We start from the raw sequence: 19,423 nt of genomic DNA on the forward strand, positions 1-19,423 counted from the left end.
TGCACGCCTCCAACTCAATCTTCAAGTTTGCATTCCACACAACAGTCGTAAGCTTGATCACCAACAACGACAAGACAGCCTACAGGGGGGAGGTGAGGGCACTCGGAGTGTGGTGTCAGGAATATAACCTCTCACTCAACGTCAACAAAACAAAGGAGATGATCGTGGACCTCAAGAAACAGCAGAGGGAGCACCCCCTATCCACATCGAATGAATAGCAGTGGAGAAGTTGGAAAGTTTTAAGTTCCTCAGCGTACACATCACTGACAAACTGAAATGATCCACCCACACAGACAGTGTGGTGAAGAAGACCCAACAGCGCCTCTTCAACCTCAGGAGGCTTACATTTAAATGTTTTACTCACGTCAGCCACAGACAAGGAGAGCCCACAGTCTTTGGTAGCAGGCCGCGTCTGTGGCACTGTATTATCCTCAAAGCAGGCAAAGAAAATGTGTAGTTTGTCTGGAAGCAAGACGTCGATGTCCGCGACGGAGCTGGTTTTATTTTTGTAATCCGTGATTGTCTGTAGACCCTGCCACATATGTCTCGTGTTTGCAACTCCACTTTTCTCTATACTGACATTTTGCTTGTTTGATTGCCTTACGGAGGGAATAACTACACTGTATTCGGCCATATTCCTAGTCGCCTTGCCATGATTAAATGTGGTGGTACTTTCTTTCAGTTTTGCGCAAACGCTGCCATCCATCCACGGTTTCTGGTTAGGATAGGTTTTCATAGTTACAGTGGGTACAACATCTCCTAAACACTTCCTTATAAACTCACTCACCGAATCAGCGTATACATCAATGTTATTCTCTGAGGCTACCCGGAACATATCCCAGTCCACATGATCAACACAATCTTGAAGCGTGGAATCCGATTGGTCAGACCAGCGTTGGCTAGACCTAAGCACGGGCGCTTCCTGTCTTAGTTTCTGCCTTTAGGAAGGGAGCAACAAAATGGAGTCAAGTCCGATTTGCCAAATGGAGGGTGGGGGATGGCCTTGCATGCATCGCGGAAGTTAGAGTAGCAATGGTCGAGAATTTTACTTGCTCCTGTCGTGCATTCGATATGCTGATAGAATTTAGGTAGCTTTGTTCTCAAATTAGCTTTGTTAAAATCCCCAGCTACAATAAATGCAGTCTCAGGATATATGGTTTCCAGTTTGCATAAAGTCCAGTGCAGTTCCTTGAGGCTGTCTTGGAATCGGCTTGAGGGGGAATATACACGGCTGTGGCAATAACCCGAAGAGAATTCTCTTGGGATATAATAAGGTCGGAATTTGATTGTGAGGAATTCTAGGTCAGGTGAACAAAAGATCTTGAGGTCCTGTATGTTGTTACAATGACACCATGAGTCGTTAATCATGAAACATACACCCCGCCCTTATTCTTCCCGGAAATAAGTTTATTTCTGTTGGCGCGATGCACAAAAAATGTACCGACTACGACAGCATATCCCAATCGAGCCATGTTTCCGTGAAACAGAGCCATGTTACAATCCCGGATAATTTTTTTTCACAAAACGTAAAAGTAATTAGTCCCGTATTAGCGGACTGATATAGCCCCTGTGGAATACCCCCAACCCAAAACTACTTCCAGCAGCTATATATGCATTAACAAATTTTACCAGAGGCAAAGGAGCAGGCAATATGTGCGCTTCAATTAGCTCCATTCGGTGTGTGTGGGTGTGTGTGTGTGTGTGTGTGTGTGTGTGTGTGTGTGTGTGGGTGTGTGTGTGTGTGTAGGCTACACTGTCCCACAATGTCCAGCAAAATCATCCTTTTGTCCCGCTCTTTTTTTATGTGGTCACCCTAAGGATGAGGTGCTCTGTTTTATAGGCTAAACACCAAGTCCAGTTGTTGTTCACAAACAGTCCAACAGCAAGTCAATTACAGGAACCTTTAGTAGCAAGAAGACTTAATAACTCAAAAATGATTTTAGAAAACAAACATTACTTCATGCTCGGCTATGAAAAGACCAAAGATGCAGGCTAAGTGCTGTTAGGCCTACAGTCCGAGAGCTAATTATAGGCCTAAACACAACACAACTCTCAAACAGGCCAAATGTAGCCTAGGCCTAAAATGTTGTCATGTTTTTCACTTGTATTTCATCAATGTCAATGACAGAGCCTTTTTTATTTCACTTTCAACACACATTAGGCCTTCTCAGGATAGACAGTCTATAGACAATCTAGAAGCCTGTCTGTAGCTACATTTCCATCCAATTGGCGAGTCTGTAGCTACATTTCCATCCAATTAGTGATAGATTTTCATGCCAGTATTCTAAAATTCGCATAAATAAAATATGCGCATATTCGCACCACTGGTGTATTTCCAACCAACTGAATTGCTGCGGATAAAAATCAGTCCGTGATGACATAGAGCAAAGGGTACTTGTTTGCTTACATTTTCATGTACGGAATAAAAAGCTAATGTTCAATGTGTTCCATTGCTTTTCAAGTCAACTGATCGTTTCTCAACAGAAACGGTTGGATTAAATGGCAAATGTGCGTAGCTGATCCTGGCACGTGCGCTCTTGCCCAACATTTGCCGATACAGTGTGGCTATAAAATAAGATTATTATGTATAAGAGCGAGAATGTTTTTATTTGTCAAACCGCAGTCAAGCATGGATCATTATGTCACCAGAATAAGACCCTCGACATTTATTAGAAAGGATGCATCAAGCTCATCCCTGTGCACTTTCACTACCTGTGAAGAACATCGTCATTTATTTAATCTGTAGCCTAACAAACTGAATGGTTACCCGAGTTGTAGTGGGAGGAACAAACTTTACTTTGATCTGATGGTTATTATATCAATATTTGAGCATAAAGGAGCTTCCACCTCAATTTTTCGCACAATTTAATTGTATCGGCACAAAAAGATCCTACCATGTCAAACGAACAAATTATCGGTCAAATTATCTGTGGCATTTATAAAATTATACAGAACGAAAACCTCCATGTTTCCATCACTGTAGTTGTGACTTAGTTATTGTATGGTATGATGTTACTGCATAAAAACTGGATGGAAACGTGGTTTGTGGCTTTATCATTCACGTGCATAATGTCTTTAACACATTTAGGCTTAATCATCTAATCATATGACATGTCCAATTTATTAGCAAACGGGAGAATACATTTCGCGATTATTGCAAACATTGTAGTGCTATTTTTAATGGATAAGAGATGACGTGAACTGAACTGGGGTAGCGATGTTTTTTTTGTGATTTCAGAATCCCTCAGGTGAGCCCTTTTCCTACATCTGTGCTGGGCTCAGGCTGAAGCGCGTCGCTCGAATTACAATGGGCTATGCCTTTGTTATCGTTTGAGGCTTTGTAAACAAAATAATAGCTTTAAAACCAATATACAAATCATATCGATACGGACTGTCAGTCCTAGCATATCCCGCCTATGAATTTGAGAGTGGTTACATTCCCACCACTCAGTTTGCGGTGAATCACGAACTAAGTATTGTTGTGGCTTAAATAACTCAAGTTACTAGCAGTGGTGGAAAAGTACCAAATTGTCATACTAGAGTAAAAGTACAGATACCTTAATAGAAAATGACTCAAGTAAAAGTGAAAGTCACCCAGTAAAATCCTACTTGAGTAAAAGTCTAAAAGTATTTGTTTTTAAATATACTTCTGTTTGAAAAGTAAATGTAATCGCTAAAATATACTTAAGCAAACCAGACGGCACTATTTTTTTGTTTTTTAAATTTACGGATAGCCAGGGGCTCCAACACTTAGAAATAATTTACAAACGAGTGAGTCCGATCAGAGGCAGTAGCGATGACCAGGGATGCTCTCTTGATAAGTGTGTGAATTCGACCATTTTCCTGTCCTGCTAAGCATTCGAAATGTAACGAGTACTTTTGGGTGTCCAGGAAAATGTATCGAGTAAAAAGTACATACTTTTCTTGAGGAAAAGTAGTCAAAAATATAAATAGTAAATTAAAGTATAGATACCCCCCCAAAAACTACTTAAGTGAAAATACTTGAAAGTACTCCTTAAGTACTTTACATCACTTGTTACTAGACTATATAGCAAACATGATGAATAAGGATAGCCGAAAGAACTGCCTAATTAATTAAGCCTATATGCAGATGTTTAACTTAAAACATGACAGGCCTACATTTAGGCTATAAAGCAGATAGGCCTATATTCTATGTGAAATATGACAAATAGGCCTATATGTCATTAAGTTATGTATGTGTGTTATCATTTTCAATATCCTAAAAGTCTATATTTCCTTTTTTTCTCATTCATAATGTGTTGAAACCTAGCATACCTTTTACCTATATGATTCCGTGTCCATCATTTGTGTGTCATAATATGAATTTGATGTGGGAAAATATAAAATGTGATTTTTTCATTGTGAATTTATTACCAGGAAATCTCAATTCAGCTGAAAGGGGAGTGGTTTCGTTGTTGTTTTCATACCTGAAAGTGAAACGAAAGCTGTTCCAATGTTCTATTACCGTCGGTTGATTTGAACACAAAAACAGGTATGATTGCGTTAATTTGAATAGTCAGTTTGGCATTTATCTATAAGGTAAATGTATTTATCAAAATAATTACGACAGCCAACATGATAAACAAATAGTTAAAACAGAGTATTATAATCTGACACTTCAAAAAACGAACTGCGTCATCTTCCAAACCATGCTTAAGTGTAGACAAGCTGATCCGTGTTTCAGGAGTTAACTAGCCTATAGATTGGGGCCTAGGCATATTTTAACTGTATAACATATGACTTGTTACAAAGGAAAATGATTTTGTATAGGCCTACTGCTAATATATCAATTCATTATTATTACCCATGCTATAACCTTGTTTTGATTATGTGTAATTGTGTTGCTTTAGATTTAGGCCGATGTCTGTTGGCAAAATAGCCTTCCGCTGCTGCTAATAATATTTCTGACTTAATTGTTCCCGCGGTGAAATTTGTTTACCATTATTTTGATAGGCGTTTAAAAGAACAAGAGCAATGCATAATAGAAAACAAATTCAGATTGACTAGTACAAATTAATAGGTAGGCCTATGGGGTTGAAGAAATGGTAAACTACCACTCCCCTATTCATTGGATTGAGCTGTGGGCACAGTCCACGAGATAATACCTACGCAATTGCTTCTAGGGCTCTCTGTTTGTGGGGCATTGATATAATATGCATCTCTCTGTATATGTGCACCCCTTTGTGTCCCTAGAACCAGGATTAAGAAACACTGGGCTAAATGGAAATGTTACCATGCCTCTCAGATATTCACAAGTGCATAGGGAGTAGGACCAATTTGCGTTCTGTTAGGCTGGGTGGACTTTTGGCTTTATTGCTTACACCTATCCAATCCTTTTCAGATCTACAGGAGTGCCTAGTCGAGAGGAGGAGCTCCACGAATCATTTGTGTCCGTAAGTAATTTAGCCATTGGCGCTGTGTATAGAGTTGCTATTTTCTAGAGTTTTCCCCTATGAATTAACTTGTGACATTCCTGGATTACTCTTTATATTACTAAAGTCTGATTTAATCAGCAAATACAAAAGTCAATTTAAAAAAAGGGTAATGGTACAAGACTGTGTACATATATTGGCTGTGTTGACAAAATCACTACATATCCCATCGAGCCAAGCGGGAGAGGCAGCCAGTTGTAACAGTTCCAAGACCAGTCAGAAACGTCCAGCTAACCCTACACAATGATGCCGGTGGATCTCAAAACTGAACTTGTTCATATGCTAATCGGAACTAGTTAACTCCAAAATGTCCGATTTACTAACTGGATGAACGCGGCACGTGTACAACTATAACCAGTTTGCAAGTCGGAAATATCTGAGTTTCCTAGTTCCGACTAGTATTTGAAAGTGGCATTGGACCAGTGTTGCATTTCAAGCATTTCTCTACACTCGCATGTGGATGTGACAAATAAGATTTGATTTGACGAGCAATGATCTCCTTTGCCACTGTTGGTACATCGCTCAAACCAGTCATGACTATTCAAAAAAACTAATAATTTTCAAGTTCCTTGAGCTCATTTCTTAGTTAAACGATTGTAAAGCTAGCAAAGGAGTTTTGAAGTTGAGGTTCCAGTATTTATGAAGTTTGGCAATGAGGACAAAAACGAGCATAATTCAGCTAGCCAGCTAGTTTAGCCAGGGAAAATTGTTGTCACTAGTTACCACAGCCGCTAAGTCAGAAGGCCGGCATACTCGACCAATCCGATAAAAGGAGTGTGATGATGCCTATGCAAACCTGCTTGCAGGGGCAGACGAGCAACCTGGTCTCAGAGCATTTCGTATTATTCTGTAAGTAAATCTTAGACACTCGATTTAACATGTTATGTTTCGTATGGTAGGTATTAATTTGTGGATGTCCATCACCCACAATGAAATGTTATAAATTACAATTAGTATTATATGTTACGAATTGGCAGAATGTACAATATGTTGCAAAAACGTATGATACGTTGCAAATTCTAGCTAGGTGGACTAACATTAGCTAGCTGGCTAACGTTAGCTAGACTAGGGGTTAGGGTTAAGTTTAGGAGTTAGGTTAAAGTGTTGAGGTTAGGGTTAGGGGAAGGGTTAGCTAACATGCTAAGTACTTGCAAGGTAGCTAAAAAGTAGTAAGTAGTTAAAAAGTAGCTAATTAGTTAAAATGATAAATATTTCCCTAATGAGATTCAAACTCGCAACCTTTGGGTTGATAGAGGTTTGTGTTTTTGCCTTAAGTAACCATATGTCTTATGTAATCATACCAAATGTAAAATATCAAGTTAATTCAAGTATCCCTGGTTTACGTATACTATGTTACGTCTTGGCTGAGACAAAATACATTAATTTCTTATCTATTGATCCATCAATTATTTGGTTATTTATGAGATATAGTAAAACCAACTGTTATAAATGCAGTTTTAATTGGATCTCTTATTCAAACTGCTTGCAAGCTCTTCATGATGTTTGCCCTTACTCATAGTTACTTGTCTTAATGTCTTAAATAGGTTTAGTTCCATATCTGCATTGTTTTTAAAGTGGCATGTAGACAAACAAATGGACACATCTTGATTTTAGATTTTTATTTTCAAAATAAATCCTCTAGAAAAAAATACACACAGTTTCACAGAAGTGTTCACAGATTTAAAAATAAATAAATAATTTATTGGCAGATTTTGAGATGACAACATCGACCCTGTTACTTTATTTAGCACCTAGGCACTTACTATAGTCATTTATTTATCTATCTTAACATAGCCTTGCAGTCCACACTAACCCCACTCAGGGGTAACTCACCACCCTAATCCCACTATACAGGGTGCTTGGAATGGAATCGCTTATGCTAACTAGCTAGCTCATTTTAGATGAGAGTAGCAAAAGTTACTAGTTTTCTAAAAATCAAAATACAATTGACCTTTTTCCCCAAAACCTTTGTCTTTTCTGAATAATATGAACTTTAGATACGATGTCAATTCTTGTTCCTGAAGGCACACTGAACAAAAATATAAGTGCAACATGCAACAATTTCAACTATTTTACTGAGTTACAGTTCATTTAAAGAAATCAGTCAATTTAAATAAATTCATTAGGCCCTGATCTGTGGATTTCACGTGACTGGGCAGAGGCACAGCCACTGGGGAACCAGGCCCACCCACTGGGGAGCCAGGCCCCGCTAATCAGAATGAGTTTTTCCCCACAAAAGTGCCTTATTACAGACAGAAGTACTCCTCAGCACTCAGCACCCACCGGATGTGGAGGTCCTGGGCTGGCGTGGTTCCACTTGGTCTGCAGTTGAGGTCGGTTGGACGTACTGCCAAATTCTCTAAAACGACATTGGAGAAAGGTTATGGAAGAGAAATGAACAATCAATTCTCTGGCAACAGCTCTGGTGGACATTCCTGTAGTCAGCATGCCAATTGCACGCTCCCTCAACTTGAGACATCTGTGGTATTGTGTTGTGACAAAACTGCACATTTTAGAGTGGCCTTTTATTGTCCCCAGCACAAGCACACTGGTGTAATGATCATGCTGTTTAATCAGCTTCTTGATATGCCACACTTGTCAGGTGGATGGATTATCTTGGCAAAGGAGAAATGCTCACTAACAGGGATGTAAACAAATTTGTGCACAACATGGGATCTTTTATTTCAGCTCATGAAACATGGGAACAATACTTTACATGTGAGGTTTATATTTTTGTTCAGTATATTTTAGTTATTTGACCCTCAAACTTGAACTTGAGATTTCGGCCTCCTGAGCGGCGCAGTGGTCTAAGGCACTGCGTCGCAGTGCTAGCTGTGCCACTAGAAATCCTGTTTTTTGTCCAGGCTCTGTCGCAGCCGGCCGCAACAATTCGCCCAGCGTCCTCCGGGTTAGGGGAGGGTTTGGCTAGCCGGAATATCCTTGTTCCATTGCGCTCTAGCGTGTCCTGTGGCAGGCCGGGTGCACTGACACGTTCGCCAGATGTACGTTGTTTCCTCCGACACATTGGTGTGGATGGCTTCCGGGTTAAGCGAGCATTGTGTCAAGAAGCAGAAAATTAGGCGTTTCCCGCGAACTGGAATATGCATCATCACACTCCCTCATCTGATTGGTCGAGTAGGCGGGCCTTCTTAGCTGGCATATGCGTCATCACACCCCATAATGTCAAAGTGGAATTGTGTTTTTCAAAAAATGTACAAATGAATCAAAAAGAAAAGCTGAAATGCCTTGTGTCAATTCAACCCCTTTGTTATGGCAAGCCTACATAAGTTCAGGAGGAAACATTTGCTTAAGAAGTCACATAATAAGTTGCATGGACTCACTCTGTGTGCAATAAGTGTTTAACATTATTATTAAATGACCACCTCATCTCGCTGCCTCACACATAAAATTATCTGTAAGGTCCCTCAGCCTAGCAGTGAATTTCAAACCCAGATTCAACCACAAAGACCAGGGAGGCTTTCCAATGACTCGCAAAGTAGGGCACCTATTGGTAGATGGGTAAAAAATAAAATAAAGCAGACATTGAATATCCCTTTGAGCATGGTGAAATTATTAACTACATGTTGGATGGTGTATCAATACAAAGACTCTCAGGAAGGAAACCACTCAACGATTGCACCATGAGGCCAATTGTAACTTTAAAACAGTTACATAGTTTAATGGCTGTGATAAGAGAAGTGAGGATGGATCAACAACATTGTAGTTACTCCACAATACTAATCTAATTGGCAAAGTGAAAAGCAGGAAGCATGTACAGAATAAAAATATTTTTAAAAACATGCAAACAGGCACTATAGTAATAATGCAAAAAATGTGGCAAAGCATTAACCTTTTTGTCCTGAATACAAAGTGTTATGTTTGGGGCAAATCCAATGCAACACATCACTGAGTATCACTCTCCATATTTTCAACCATAGTTGTAGCTGCATCGTGTTATGGATATGCTTGTAATCGTTGAGGACTGGGGAGTTTTTCAGGATAAAAAAGAAACGTAATGAAGCTAAGCACAGGGAAAACCCTGGATGAACCCCTGGTTCAGTCTGGTAGAAAGCAGACACTGGGGGGTGAATTCACCTTTCAGCAGGACAATAACCTAAAACACAAGGCCAAATCTACACTGGAGTTGCATACCAAGAAGACAGTGAATGTTCCTGAGTGGCTGAGTTACAGTTTTGACTAAAATGTACTTGAAAATCTATGGCAAAGATCATAAAATGGTTGTTTAGTAATGATCAACAACCAATGTGACAGCTTGAAGAATTTTCAAAATAATATTGCGCATATACAATCCAGGTGAGCAAAGGCCTTAGAGACTTACCCAAAAAGATTCACAGCTGTAATCACTGCCAAAGGTGATTGTAACATGTATTGACTCAGGTGCGAATACACGAGAAGTAGGTGGTAGGGTCTACAGGCAATCATGGACTTCAAAAAGAAAACCAGCCACGTCACGGACACTTCCAGACAAACTAAACACCTTTGCCTGCTTTGAGGATACAGTGTCTCTGACGCGGCCCGTTACCAAAGACTGTGGGTCTCCTCCGTAGCCGCGTGAGTAAGACATTTAAACGTGTTAACCCTCGGAAGGCTGCCGGCCCAGACGGCATCCCTAGCCGCATCCTCAGAGCATGCGCAGACCAGCTGGCTGGTGTGTTTACAGACATATTCAATCTCTCCCTATCGCAGTCTGCTGTTCCCACATGCTTCAAGATGGCCACCATTGTTCCTGTCCCCAAGAAGGCAAAGGTAACTGAACTAAATTACTATCGCCCTGTAGCACTCACTCCTGTCATCATGAAGTGCTTTGAGAGACTCGTCAAGGATCATATCACCTCCAGTTTAGCTGTCAACCTAGGCCCACTTCAATTTGCATACTGCCTCAATAGGTCCACAGACGATGCAATCGCCATCACACTGCACACTGTCCTATCCCATCTGGACAAGAGGAATACCTATGTAAGAATGCTGTTCATTGACTATAGCTCAGCCTTCAACACCATAGTACCCTCCAAGCTCATCATTAAGCTTGAGACCCTGGGTCTCAACCCCGCTCTGTGCAATTGGGTCCTGGACTTCGTGACGGGCCGCCCCCAGGTGGTGAAGGTAGGAAACAACATCTCCACTTCGCTGATCCTCAACACCGGGGCCCCACAAGGGTGCGTTCTTAGCCCCCTCCTGTACTCCCTGTTCACCAATGACTGTGTGGCCATGCACGCCTCCAACTCAATCTTCAAGTTTGCAGACAACGCAACGGTAGTGGGCTTGATCACCAACAACGATGAGACAGCCTATAGGGAGGAGGTGAGGGCACTCGGAGTGTGGTGTCAGAAAAACAACCTCTCACTCAATGTCAACAAAACAAAGGAGATGATCGTGGACTTTAGATGCACAATTGAGAGCTTCCTGTTGGGCTGTATCACCGCCCACAACCACAGGGTTCTCCAGAGGGTGGTGCGGTCTGTGCAACGAATCACCCGGGGCAAATTACCTGCCCTCCAGGACACCTACAGCACCCGATGTCACAGGAAGGCCAAAAAGATAATCAAGGACAACAACCACCCGAGCCATTGCCTGTTCACCCTGCTACCATCCAGAAGGCAAGGTCAGTACAGGTGCATCAAAGCTGTGACCGAGAGACTGAAGGCCATCAGACTGTTAAACAGCCATCACTAGCACACAGCTGCCTACATACAGACTTGAAATCATTGGCCACTTTAATAAATTGATCACTAGTCACTTTAATAATGCCCCTTTAATAATGTTTACATATCTTACATTACTCATCTCATACAGTTGAAGTCGGAAGTTTACATACACAGCTGCCAAATACATTTAAACTCAGTTTTTCACAATTCCTGACATTTAATCCAAGTAAAAATTCATTGTTTTAGGTCAGTTAGGATCACCACTTTATTTTAATAATGTGAAATGTCAGAATAATAGTAGAGTGAATGATTTATTTCAGCTTTTATTTCTTTCATCACATTCCCTGTGGGTCAGAAGTTTACATACACTCAATTAGTATTTGGTAGCATTGCCTTTATATTGTTTAACTTGGGTTAAACGTTAGTAGCCTTCCATAAGCTTCCCACAATAAGGGTGAATTTTGGCCCATTCCTCCTGACAGAGCTGGTGTAACTGAGTCAGGTTTGTAGGCCTTTTTTTCTATAGGATGAGGTCAGGGCTTTGTGATGGACACTCCAATACCTTGACTTTGTTGTCCTTAAGCCATTTTGCCACAACTTTGGAAGTATGATTGGGGTCATTGTCCATTTGGAAGACCCATTTGCGACCAAGCTTTAACTTCCTGACTGATGTCTTGAGATGTTGCTTCAATATATCCAGATAATTTTCCTTACTCATGAAGCCATCAATTTTGTGAAGTGCACCAGTCCCTCCTGCAGCAAAGCACCCCCACAACACTATGCTGCCACCCCCGTGCTTCACGGTTGGGATGGTGTTCTTCGGCTTGCAAGCTTCCCCCTTTTTCCTTCAAACATAACGATGGTCATTATGGCCAAACAGTCATATTTCTGTTTCATCAGACCAGAGGACATTTCTCTGGACATTTCCAAAAAGTATGATCTTTGTCCCCATGTGCAGTTGCAAACCGTAGTCTGGCGCTTTTATGGCGGTTTTGGAGCAGTGGCTTCTTCCTTGCTGAGTGGCCTTTCAGGTTATGTCGATATAGGACTCGTTTTACTGTGCATATAGATACTTTTGTACCTGTTTTCTCCAGCATCTTCACAAGGTCTTTTGCTGTTGTTCTGGGATTGATTTGCACTTTTCTCACCAAAGTACGTTCATCTCTAGGAGACAGAACGCGTCTCCTTCCTGAGCGGTATGACGGCTGCGTGGTCCCATGGTGTTTATACTTGCGTACTATTATTTGTACAGATGAACGTGGTACATTGGAAATTTCTCCCAAGGATGAACCAGACTTGTGGAGGTTTACAATGTATTTTCTGAGGTCTTGGCTGGTTTCTTTTGATTTTCCCATGATGTCAAGCAACGAGACACTTAGTTCGAAGGTAGGCCTTGCAATACATCCACAGGTACACCTCCAATTGACTCAAATGATGCCAATTAGCCTTTCATAAGCTTCTAAAGCCATGACAACATTTTCTGGAATTTTCCAAGCTGTGTAAAGGCACAGTCAACTTAGTGTATGTAAACTTCTGACCCACTGGAATTGTGATACAGTAAATTTTAAGTGAAATAATCTGTCTGTAAACAATTGTTGGAATATTACTTGTTAGATATTACTGCACTGTCGCAACTAGAAGTACAAGCATTTCACTACACTCGCATTAACATCTGCTAACCATGTGTATGTGACCAATAAAATTTGACTTACGGAAATTTGATAATTATTAATTTCATTATCAAGAAATTTGCAAAACTTTCTTAAACATGTTTTTACTTTGTCATTAAGTATTATGTGTAGATTATGTGTAGATTATGTGTAGGAAAAACATATTTTTAATACGTTTTGAATTCAGGCTGAAACAACAAAATGTGGAATAAATCAAGGGGTTTGAGTACTTTCTGAAGGTACTGTACAATCCTGAAATAACTGTTAATAGTCAAAACATAGCTTCAAACGATGTTAGAGTGAACCCTAAGTACAGGAAATTAAGTTGCTTACTGACACGGTAGACTGCTCCTCTGTAGGTCGTTATCAATAAAACGTCACAATACAGTGCAGAGCGGTCTGGGGGGAAAGGAGACCCCCAGCTCTGCTGAATCCATTGACAACTATGTGCTGTTTTCAAGGGATTGTTAAGTTGTAACTTTTTGTTTTTAATATCATCACCTCTTGAAGAGCATAGTCAGAACTACACATTTCATCACAGGTAAGACATTTAACTTGTTTAGTACAGTTTGTTTGTAACTCCACTCACTACTTGTAGCTGTATAGTCCGTTTGTTTGTGTTGGTCTAGCTTAACGTTCCGTTCGATAGCTAGCAAGCACTCACTCACTCACATGGCTGCTAGTACCGTCATGAAAAGGGTCATGAGGGAAGCCCTACAATATAAGTAGTGAGAACACTAGGGAGTAGGTGGTTTTCCCCACAGGCGGGCAGCGCTGTAACGTTGTATCTAATACCCACTGGGACTATAGAACTAACAACTGGCTGGGTTTTGTCTGGACTATAGAAAACAACCAGTGGTACCTGTGGTAACCTATGTTACCCCATTGGCTCACAGCAAAAACTTCACCTTTTTCAAACACAATTTTCTTGTTGTCTGCTTGTTTTAGTCAATTACAAAACTACAATAAAGAAAAGTATATGTCTAAAGATGAGTTTTCAACATTGCCTGCTCCTGAGCACACTCACTACTTTGAAAAATGTAATATTGTAAAACTTCCCTCATGCTCCTTTTCATGATGATGCAGCCATGTGAGTGGACTATACTAAACAAGTTAAATGTCTTACCTGTGATGAAAAGTTTTCCCACACACATAGCTACCCGTATGTGTAGCCTACTTGAACACCGGGTCCCAACATTTTTCACGTCGAATAGCCTGAAGTCACAGGGCTCTTCTCGCAGGCTCTTATTTCCCTACATTGGAGCATTGCGAACCGGTTACATGTACATTGAATAACGCAGCAGCTTTTCGGCATGTTTTAACATTTCTTTGTAACAAAAAATATATGACGAACTTGGCTCTTTTACACTGCGGGTCAATGGGAAAGAATGTTTGTTTTTCTCATTTTGTGGGCGTGGTCGAGGGGAATTCCATATTATTACTTGAATATCAACTCGGGGGGAGGGCTAGGCCTGGCAGAGTTTGATTTAGAATTAGCAGTAGTTGATCACGAATGAGCTGACTGGTTGACATGGTAACATTAATTGGTTTATTCTTGTGGCTTGTTTGTTTCCATCTAGAGAGCGCTGTGTACTCTCCCAGTAGCAGGGTTTGAAGTTACTAAACTCAGCAAAAAGAAACGTCCCTTTTTCAGGACCATGTCTTTCAAAGATAATTCGTAAAAATCCAAATAACTTCACAGATCTTCATTCACTGTTTCCGATTGTTCCGTCCGTCGTTAAATGAAGACCAAGTTGCAGCGTGGTAGGTTTATTTTATTTTTAAATGTTCCACCAAAAACAATAAACAACTCAACGAACATAAATCTAGGAGTGCTACACATGCAACAAAAGACAAGATCCCACAACTGAAGGAGGGAAAAAGGGCTGCCTAAGTATGATCCCCAATCAGACAACGATAGATAGCCTCGGATTGGGAACCATACTCGGCCAACAAAGAAATATAAACATAGATTTCCCAACCTAGTCACACCCTGACCTACCAAATAGGGAATTTAAAGGATCTCTAAGGTCAGGGCGTGACACCCATATTTGTTCAATGAACCATAAACAATTAATGAACATGCACCTGTGGAACAGTCGTTAAGACACTAACAGCTTACAGATGGTAGGCAATTAAGGTCACAGTTATGAAAACTTAGGACACTAAAGAGGCCTTTCTACTGACTCTGAAAAACATCCAAAGAAAGATGCCCAGGGTCCCTGCTCATCTGCGTGAACGCACCTTAGGCATGCTGCAAGGAGGCATGAGGACTGCATATGTGGCCAGGGCAATAAATTGCAATGTCCATACTGTGAGACGCCTAAGACAGCGCTACAGGGAGACAGGACGGACAGCTGATCGTCCTCACAGTGGCAGACCACGTGTAACAACACCTGTACAGGTTCGGTGCATCTGAACATCACACCTGCGGGACAGGTATAGGATGGCAACAACAACTGCCTGAGTTACACCAGGAACACACAATCCCTCCATCAGTGTTCAGACTGTCCGCAATAGGCTGAGGGGCTGGACTGAGGGCTTGTAGGCCTGTTGTAAGGCAGGTCCTCACCAGACATCACCGGCAACAACGTCCCCTATGGGCACAAACCCACCGTCGCTGGACCAGACAGGACTGGCAAAAAGTGCTCTTCACTGACGAGTCACAGTTTTGACTCACCAGGGGTGATGGTCGGATGCGCGTTTATCGTCAAAGGAATGAGCGCTACACCGAGGCCTGCAGGCAATGTCAACGCTGTGCGTTACAGGGAAGACACCCTCCCTCATGTGGTACCCTTCCTGCAGGCTCATCCTGACATGACCCTCCAGCATGACAATGCCACCAGCCATGCTGCTCATTCTGTGCGTGATTTCCTGCAAGACAGGAATGTCAGTGTTCTGCCATGGCCAGCGAAGAGCCCGGATCTCAATCCCATTGAGCACATCTGGGACCTGTTGGATCGGAGGGTGTGGGCTTGGGCCATTCCCCCCAGAAATGTCCGGGAACTTGCAGGTGCCTTGGTGAAAGAGTGGGGTAACATCTCACAGCAAGAACTGGAAAATCTGGTGAAGTCAATGAGGAGGAGATGCACTGCAGTACTTAATTCAGCTGGTGGCCACATCAGATACTGACTGTTACTTTTGTGTTTTCCCCCCCTTTGTTCAGGGACACATTATTCAATTTATGTTAGTCACATGTCTGTGGAACTTGTTCAGTTTATGTCTCAGTTGTTGAATCTTGTTACGTTCTTACAAAAATTTACACGTTAAGTTTGCTGAAAATAAACGCAGTTGACAGTGAGAGGACGTTCCTTTTTTTGCTGTTTAGTTGATTGCAATTGCTACCTCTTGTTATTGAAGTGTGTAAGGACAAATCAGTGTATGGGTGTATAATTACATTTTGCACTCATTGTTTATTCAAAAGAAAAAAATGTGGACCCCAGCAACAGCAGCTGTTGTAATTGTAGCTAAAGGGATCCAAATAAACATATCAATAAACAAATAAATGTGCATTACCTCGTATCATATACAATGAAAGTGATCATTCATTACAACATTTGTGAGATAGTTGAGACTAACTGGATCTACACAACAGAGATCTTAATAGATTAGATCACTTTGGAGGTTTTGAAAAAAGTTATGTAATGTGTAATTATTTAAATCAAGCAATTATATTTCTTCAGATTCCGGCTTATCACTTCTCTTCGGTAGCAAGATCATTCCTTGAAGATGGGACAATCGGAACCATTGCAGGTGGTGTTACTTGGTAAAACGGGAGCAGGGAAGAGTGCCACAGGAAACACCATCCTGGGACGAAACGATTTTGTCTCAAAGAAGAGTTCTGCATCTATTACCAATAACATTGCAATACAAAATGTCATCATCAAGGGTAGGCATCTTGTTGTGTATGACACTCCAGGATTCTGTGACCCCGATCGAGCCGAGGAGGAAATTGAGCATACTTTTGAGGAAGTCGTCAAGTTAACCTCATCTGGCCCCCGTGTGTTTCTCCTGGTGGTGAAGATCGACAGATTCACAGCAGAGGAGATGAATGTTGTCAGTAAAGTAGAAGGTCTTCTAGGAGAGAGTCTTTTGAAGCAAACCTGGATCCTGTTCACCAGAGGAGATGAGTTGGAGAGGAAGAAAATAGAAGAATTCATAGCTGAATCAAAACACCTCAAAGAAGTGATGATAAAGTATGGGAGAAGGTACCATGTGTTCAACAACAAGAAGAAGGATTCCATGCAGCTCAAATCACTGCTGAGAAAGACATTTCCTTGTCTCTGTAAGTACAAAATCAGGATTTAAACAAGCACATATTACCAACATCACACTGCACTCAAGTCAAATACTGCGTCAATTATAATTCCTTGACTAGCCTAAAAAGTTTTTAAAAGGGGCCATCTGCATTTCAAACAAGCACAAAGTGTTCACCCCACCACCTTTTTAGGTAAACAATTTAGGGATGGGGCTGGAGAAATGTAACCACTCTCAAATTCATAGACAGAGCTATGGATGCAAGGACTGACCATCCATGATATCAACATTTATAGTTTTAACCAGAGCCATGTATATAGATATCAAAATATCCAGGCTGTATCACAACCGGCCGTGATTGGGAGTCCCATAGGGCGGCCCACAATTGGCCCAGTGTCGTCCGGGTTTGGCTGGTGTAGGCTGTCCTTGTAAATAAGAATTTGTTCTTAACTGACTTGCCTAGTTAAATAAAGGTTACTTTTTTTTTATGTAAAAAATGTGGCTCTGGCTTTAACCGCTATACCATGTATGTTTACAATTACATTGTTTAAAAACAATGGAGTAAAACAATGGAGTAAAACAATGGAGTAAAACAATGGAGTAAAACAATGGAGTAAAACAATGGAGTAAAACAATGGAGTAAAACAATGGAGTAAAACAATGGAGTAAAACAATGGAGTAAAACAATGAAGTAAAACAATGGAGTAAAACAAGTTTACATTTTGGGTTCTGATGGAGTTAGACAGTTGTACTAAGCTCATAAGGCATTTATAATTTATATTCTATAAGAACCAATGCCTATTATATGATTAATTTAAAAGTCTGCGTTAGCATTGCTCTTGTTTTTGCAGTGTCGGAGGTGGAACTGCGTTAGACCTGTCAAATCTGCGAGCAGCTCATTGTCACAAAACCACACCCATCATAAATATATTCCACACCCGTTAGAAGTTCAGAACAGCAATAGAAGTGTAGGCTCTATTGAGGATAGACATACCATTTTAACTAATTCAACTAAATAGGGCTTTGTATCAGCCTAATTGTAGAGTAGACTACAACATCACACATTCTTGTAACTTGTAATTTGGTCGTATGCAATGTCCGTGATAGGTAACGTCAGGAGCCGCTTGTGACCTTGACTATGGGCCATGTAAATAAATAATTGTGGTCGTAAAACTGTGCGTGAAACCTGGCTGTTGTTGTTTGAACTGCAAGATTGCCCCTTTAAAAAAGTACTGTATGGTTGTTTGAATTTATATTTGAGATATGTAGCATTTTAGTTTATAAAATGTGTTGTCTGTCTTTAAACAGATCCAAAGATACCTAGGAGCCTCCGCTCCCCTCTGAATCACAATATTCCAGAAAAAAGGATGGTTTTGCTCGGCAAAAGTGGTGTTGGGAAGAGTGCAACAGGAAACACAATCCTTGGTGGGACAGGTTTCCGTTTTGAACAAAGTATGTCTTCTGTAACACGTAAAACAGAAATGAAGCAGGGAGTAGTAGATGGAAGGAAAGTCATAGTGCTTGATACTCCAGGACTGTTTGACACAGAGCTTACTGTTGAAGAATTAACACATGAGATTGTTAGGAGCATCTATGAGTCTAGTCCAGGGCCTCATGCCTTCCTCTTAGTTCTGCCAGTGAATGTCAGGTTCACAGAGCAGGAGGAGAAAGTCATTCAACTCTTGGAGGAACTGTTTGGGTCAGGAATGGCAAAGTATGCCTTCATTGTCTTCACCCATGGAGATAAGCTAAAGGGTAACATAGAGAAAGAGATCAAAAAGAACGTAGCCCTCGGTAGAGTGGTAGAGCAGTGTGGGGGGAGGTACCATGTCCTGAACAATAAAGCCAGAGGAAACAGAGATCAGGTCACAAAGCTGATGGAGAAGATAGACAGAATGGTGGAGGAGAATGGAGGAACCTGCTACACCAATGAGATGTTTGAGGAGGCAGCCAGGGTTAAGAAAGAGGAGGAGGAGGAGAGGATCCAGAAGGAGGAGAGAGAACTTCAAGAGGAGAAAAAGCAACAAGTTCAGAAAGACACAGAGATAAATGAATATGCAATTAGAAGAGAAGAAGAGGAAAACCAGGTAACAGGAACCGGGCAGCCAGAACATGAGAATGATCCTACAAATCAAACTTCAGCTCTTGCCTCAAGGTCAGTCCCTCAGCATCTGCCCCAGCCTACAGCCCAAGCCACAAACACAAAGTCAACATTCGAAAGTTTTATGGACAAAGTCAGTCCAAGGATTCGTAAAGCACTGATAGGTGCAGGGATTGGAGCTTTTTTAGGTGGTGTTGGAGGTGGTGTTGTAGGTGCTGTTTTAGGTGGTGTTTTAGGTGGATTGATAGGCTTTGGGGCTGGTTTGTTAGTTCAGTC

General features: G+C 41.2%; 1 protein-coding gene across 1 annotated transcript; it reads left to right on the plus strand.

The window, feature by feature from the left end:
- Positions 1-4,444: 4,444 nt before the first annotated feature.
- On the plus strand, positions 4,445-19,133 carry LOC139399469 (GTPase IMAP family member 9-like; the record flags this gene model as incomplete). The annotated part of the gene is made up of 5 exons (XM_071144885.1): positions 4,445-4,513; positions 5,363-5,414; positions 10,161-10,220; positions 16,473-17,074; positions 18,355-19,133. Coding segments are annotated over exons 4-5 (1,335 nt in total), but the record flags the coding sequence as incomplete, so codon positions are not given.
- Between the last annotated feature and the right edge of the window lie 290 nt (positions 19,134-19,423).

This window comes from Oncorhynchus clarkii, unplaced genomic scaffold (genome assembly GCF_045791955.1).
Source record: "Oncorhynchus clarkii lewisi isolate Uvic-CL-2024 unplaced genomic scaffold, UVic_Ocla_1.0 unplaced_contig_13744_pilon_pilon, whole genome shotgun sequence".
NCBI lineage: Eukaryota > Metazoa > Chordata > Actinopteri > Salmoniformes > Salmonidae > Oncorhynchus > Oncorhynchus clarkii.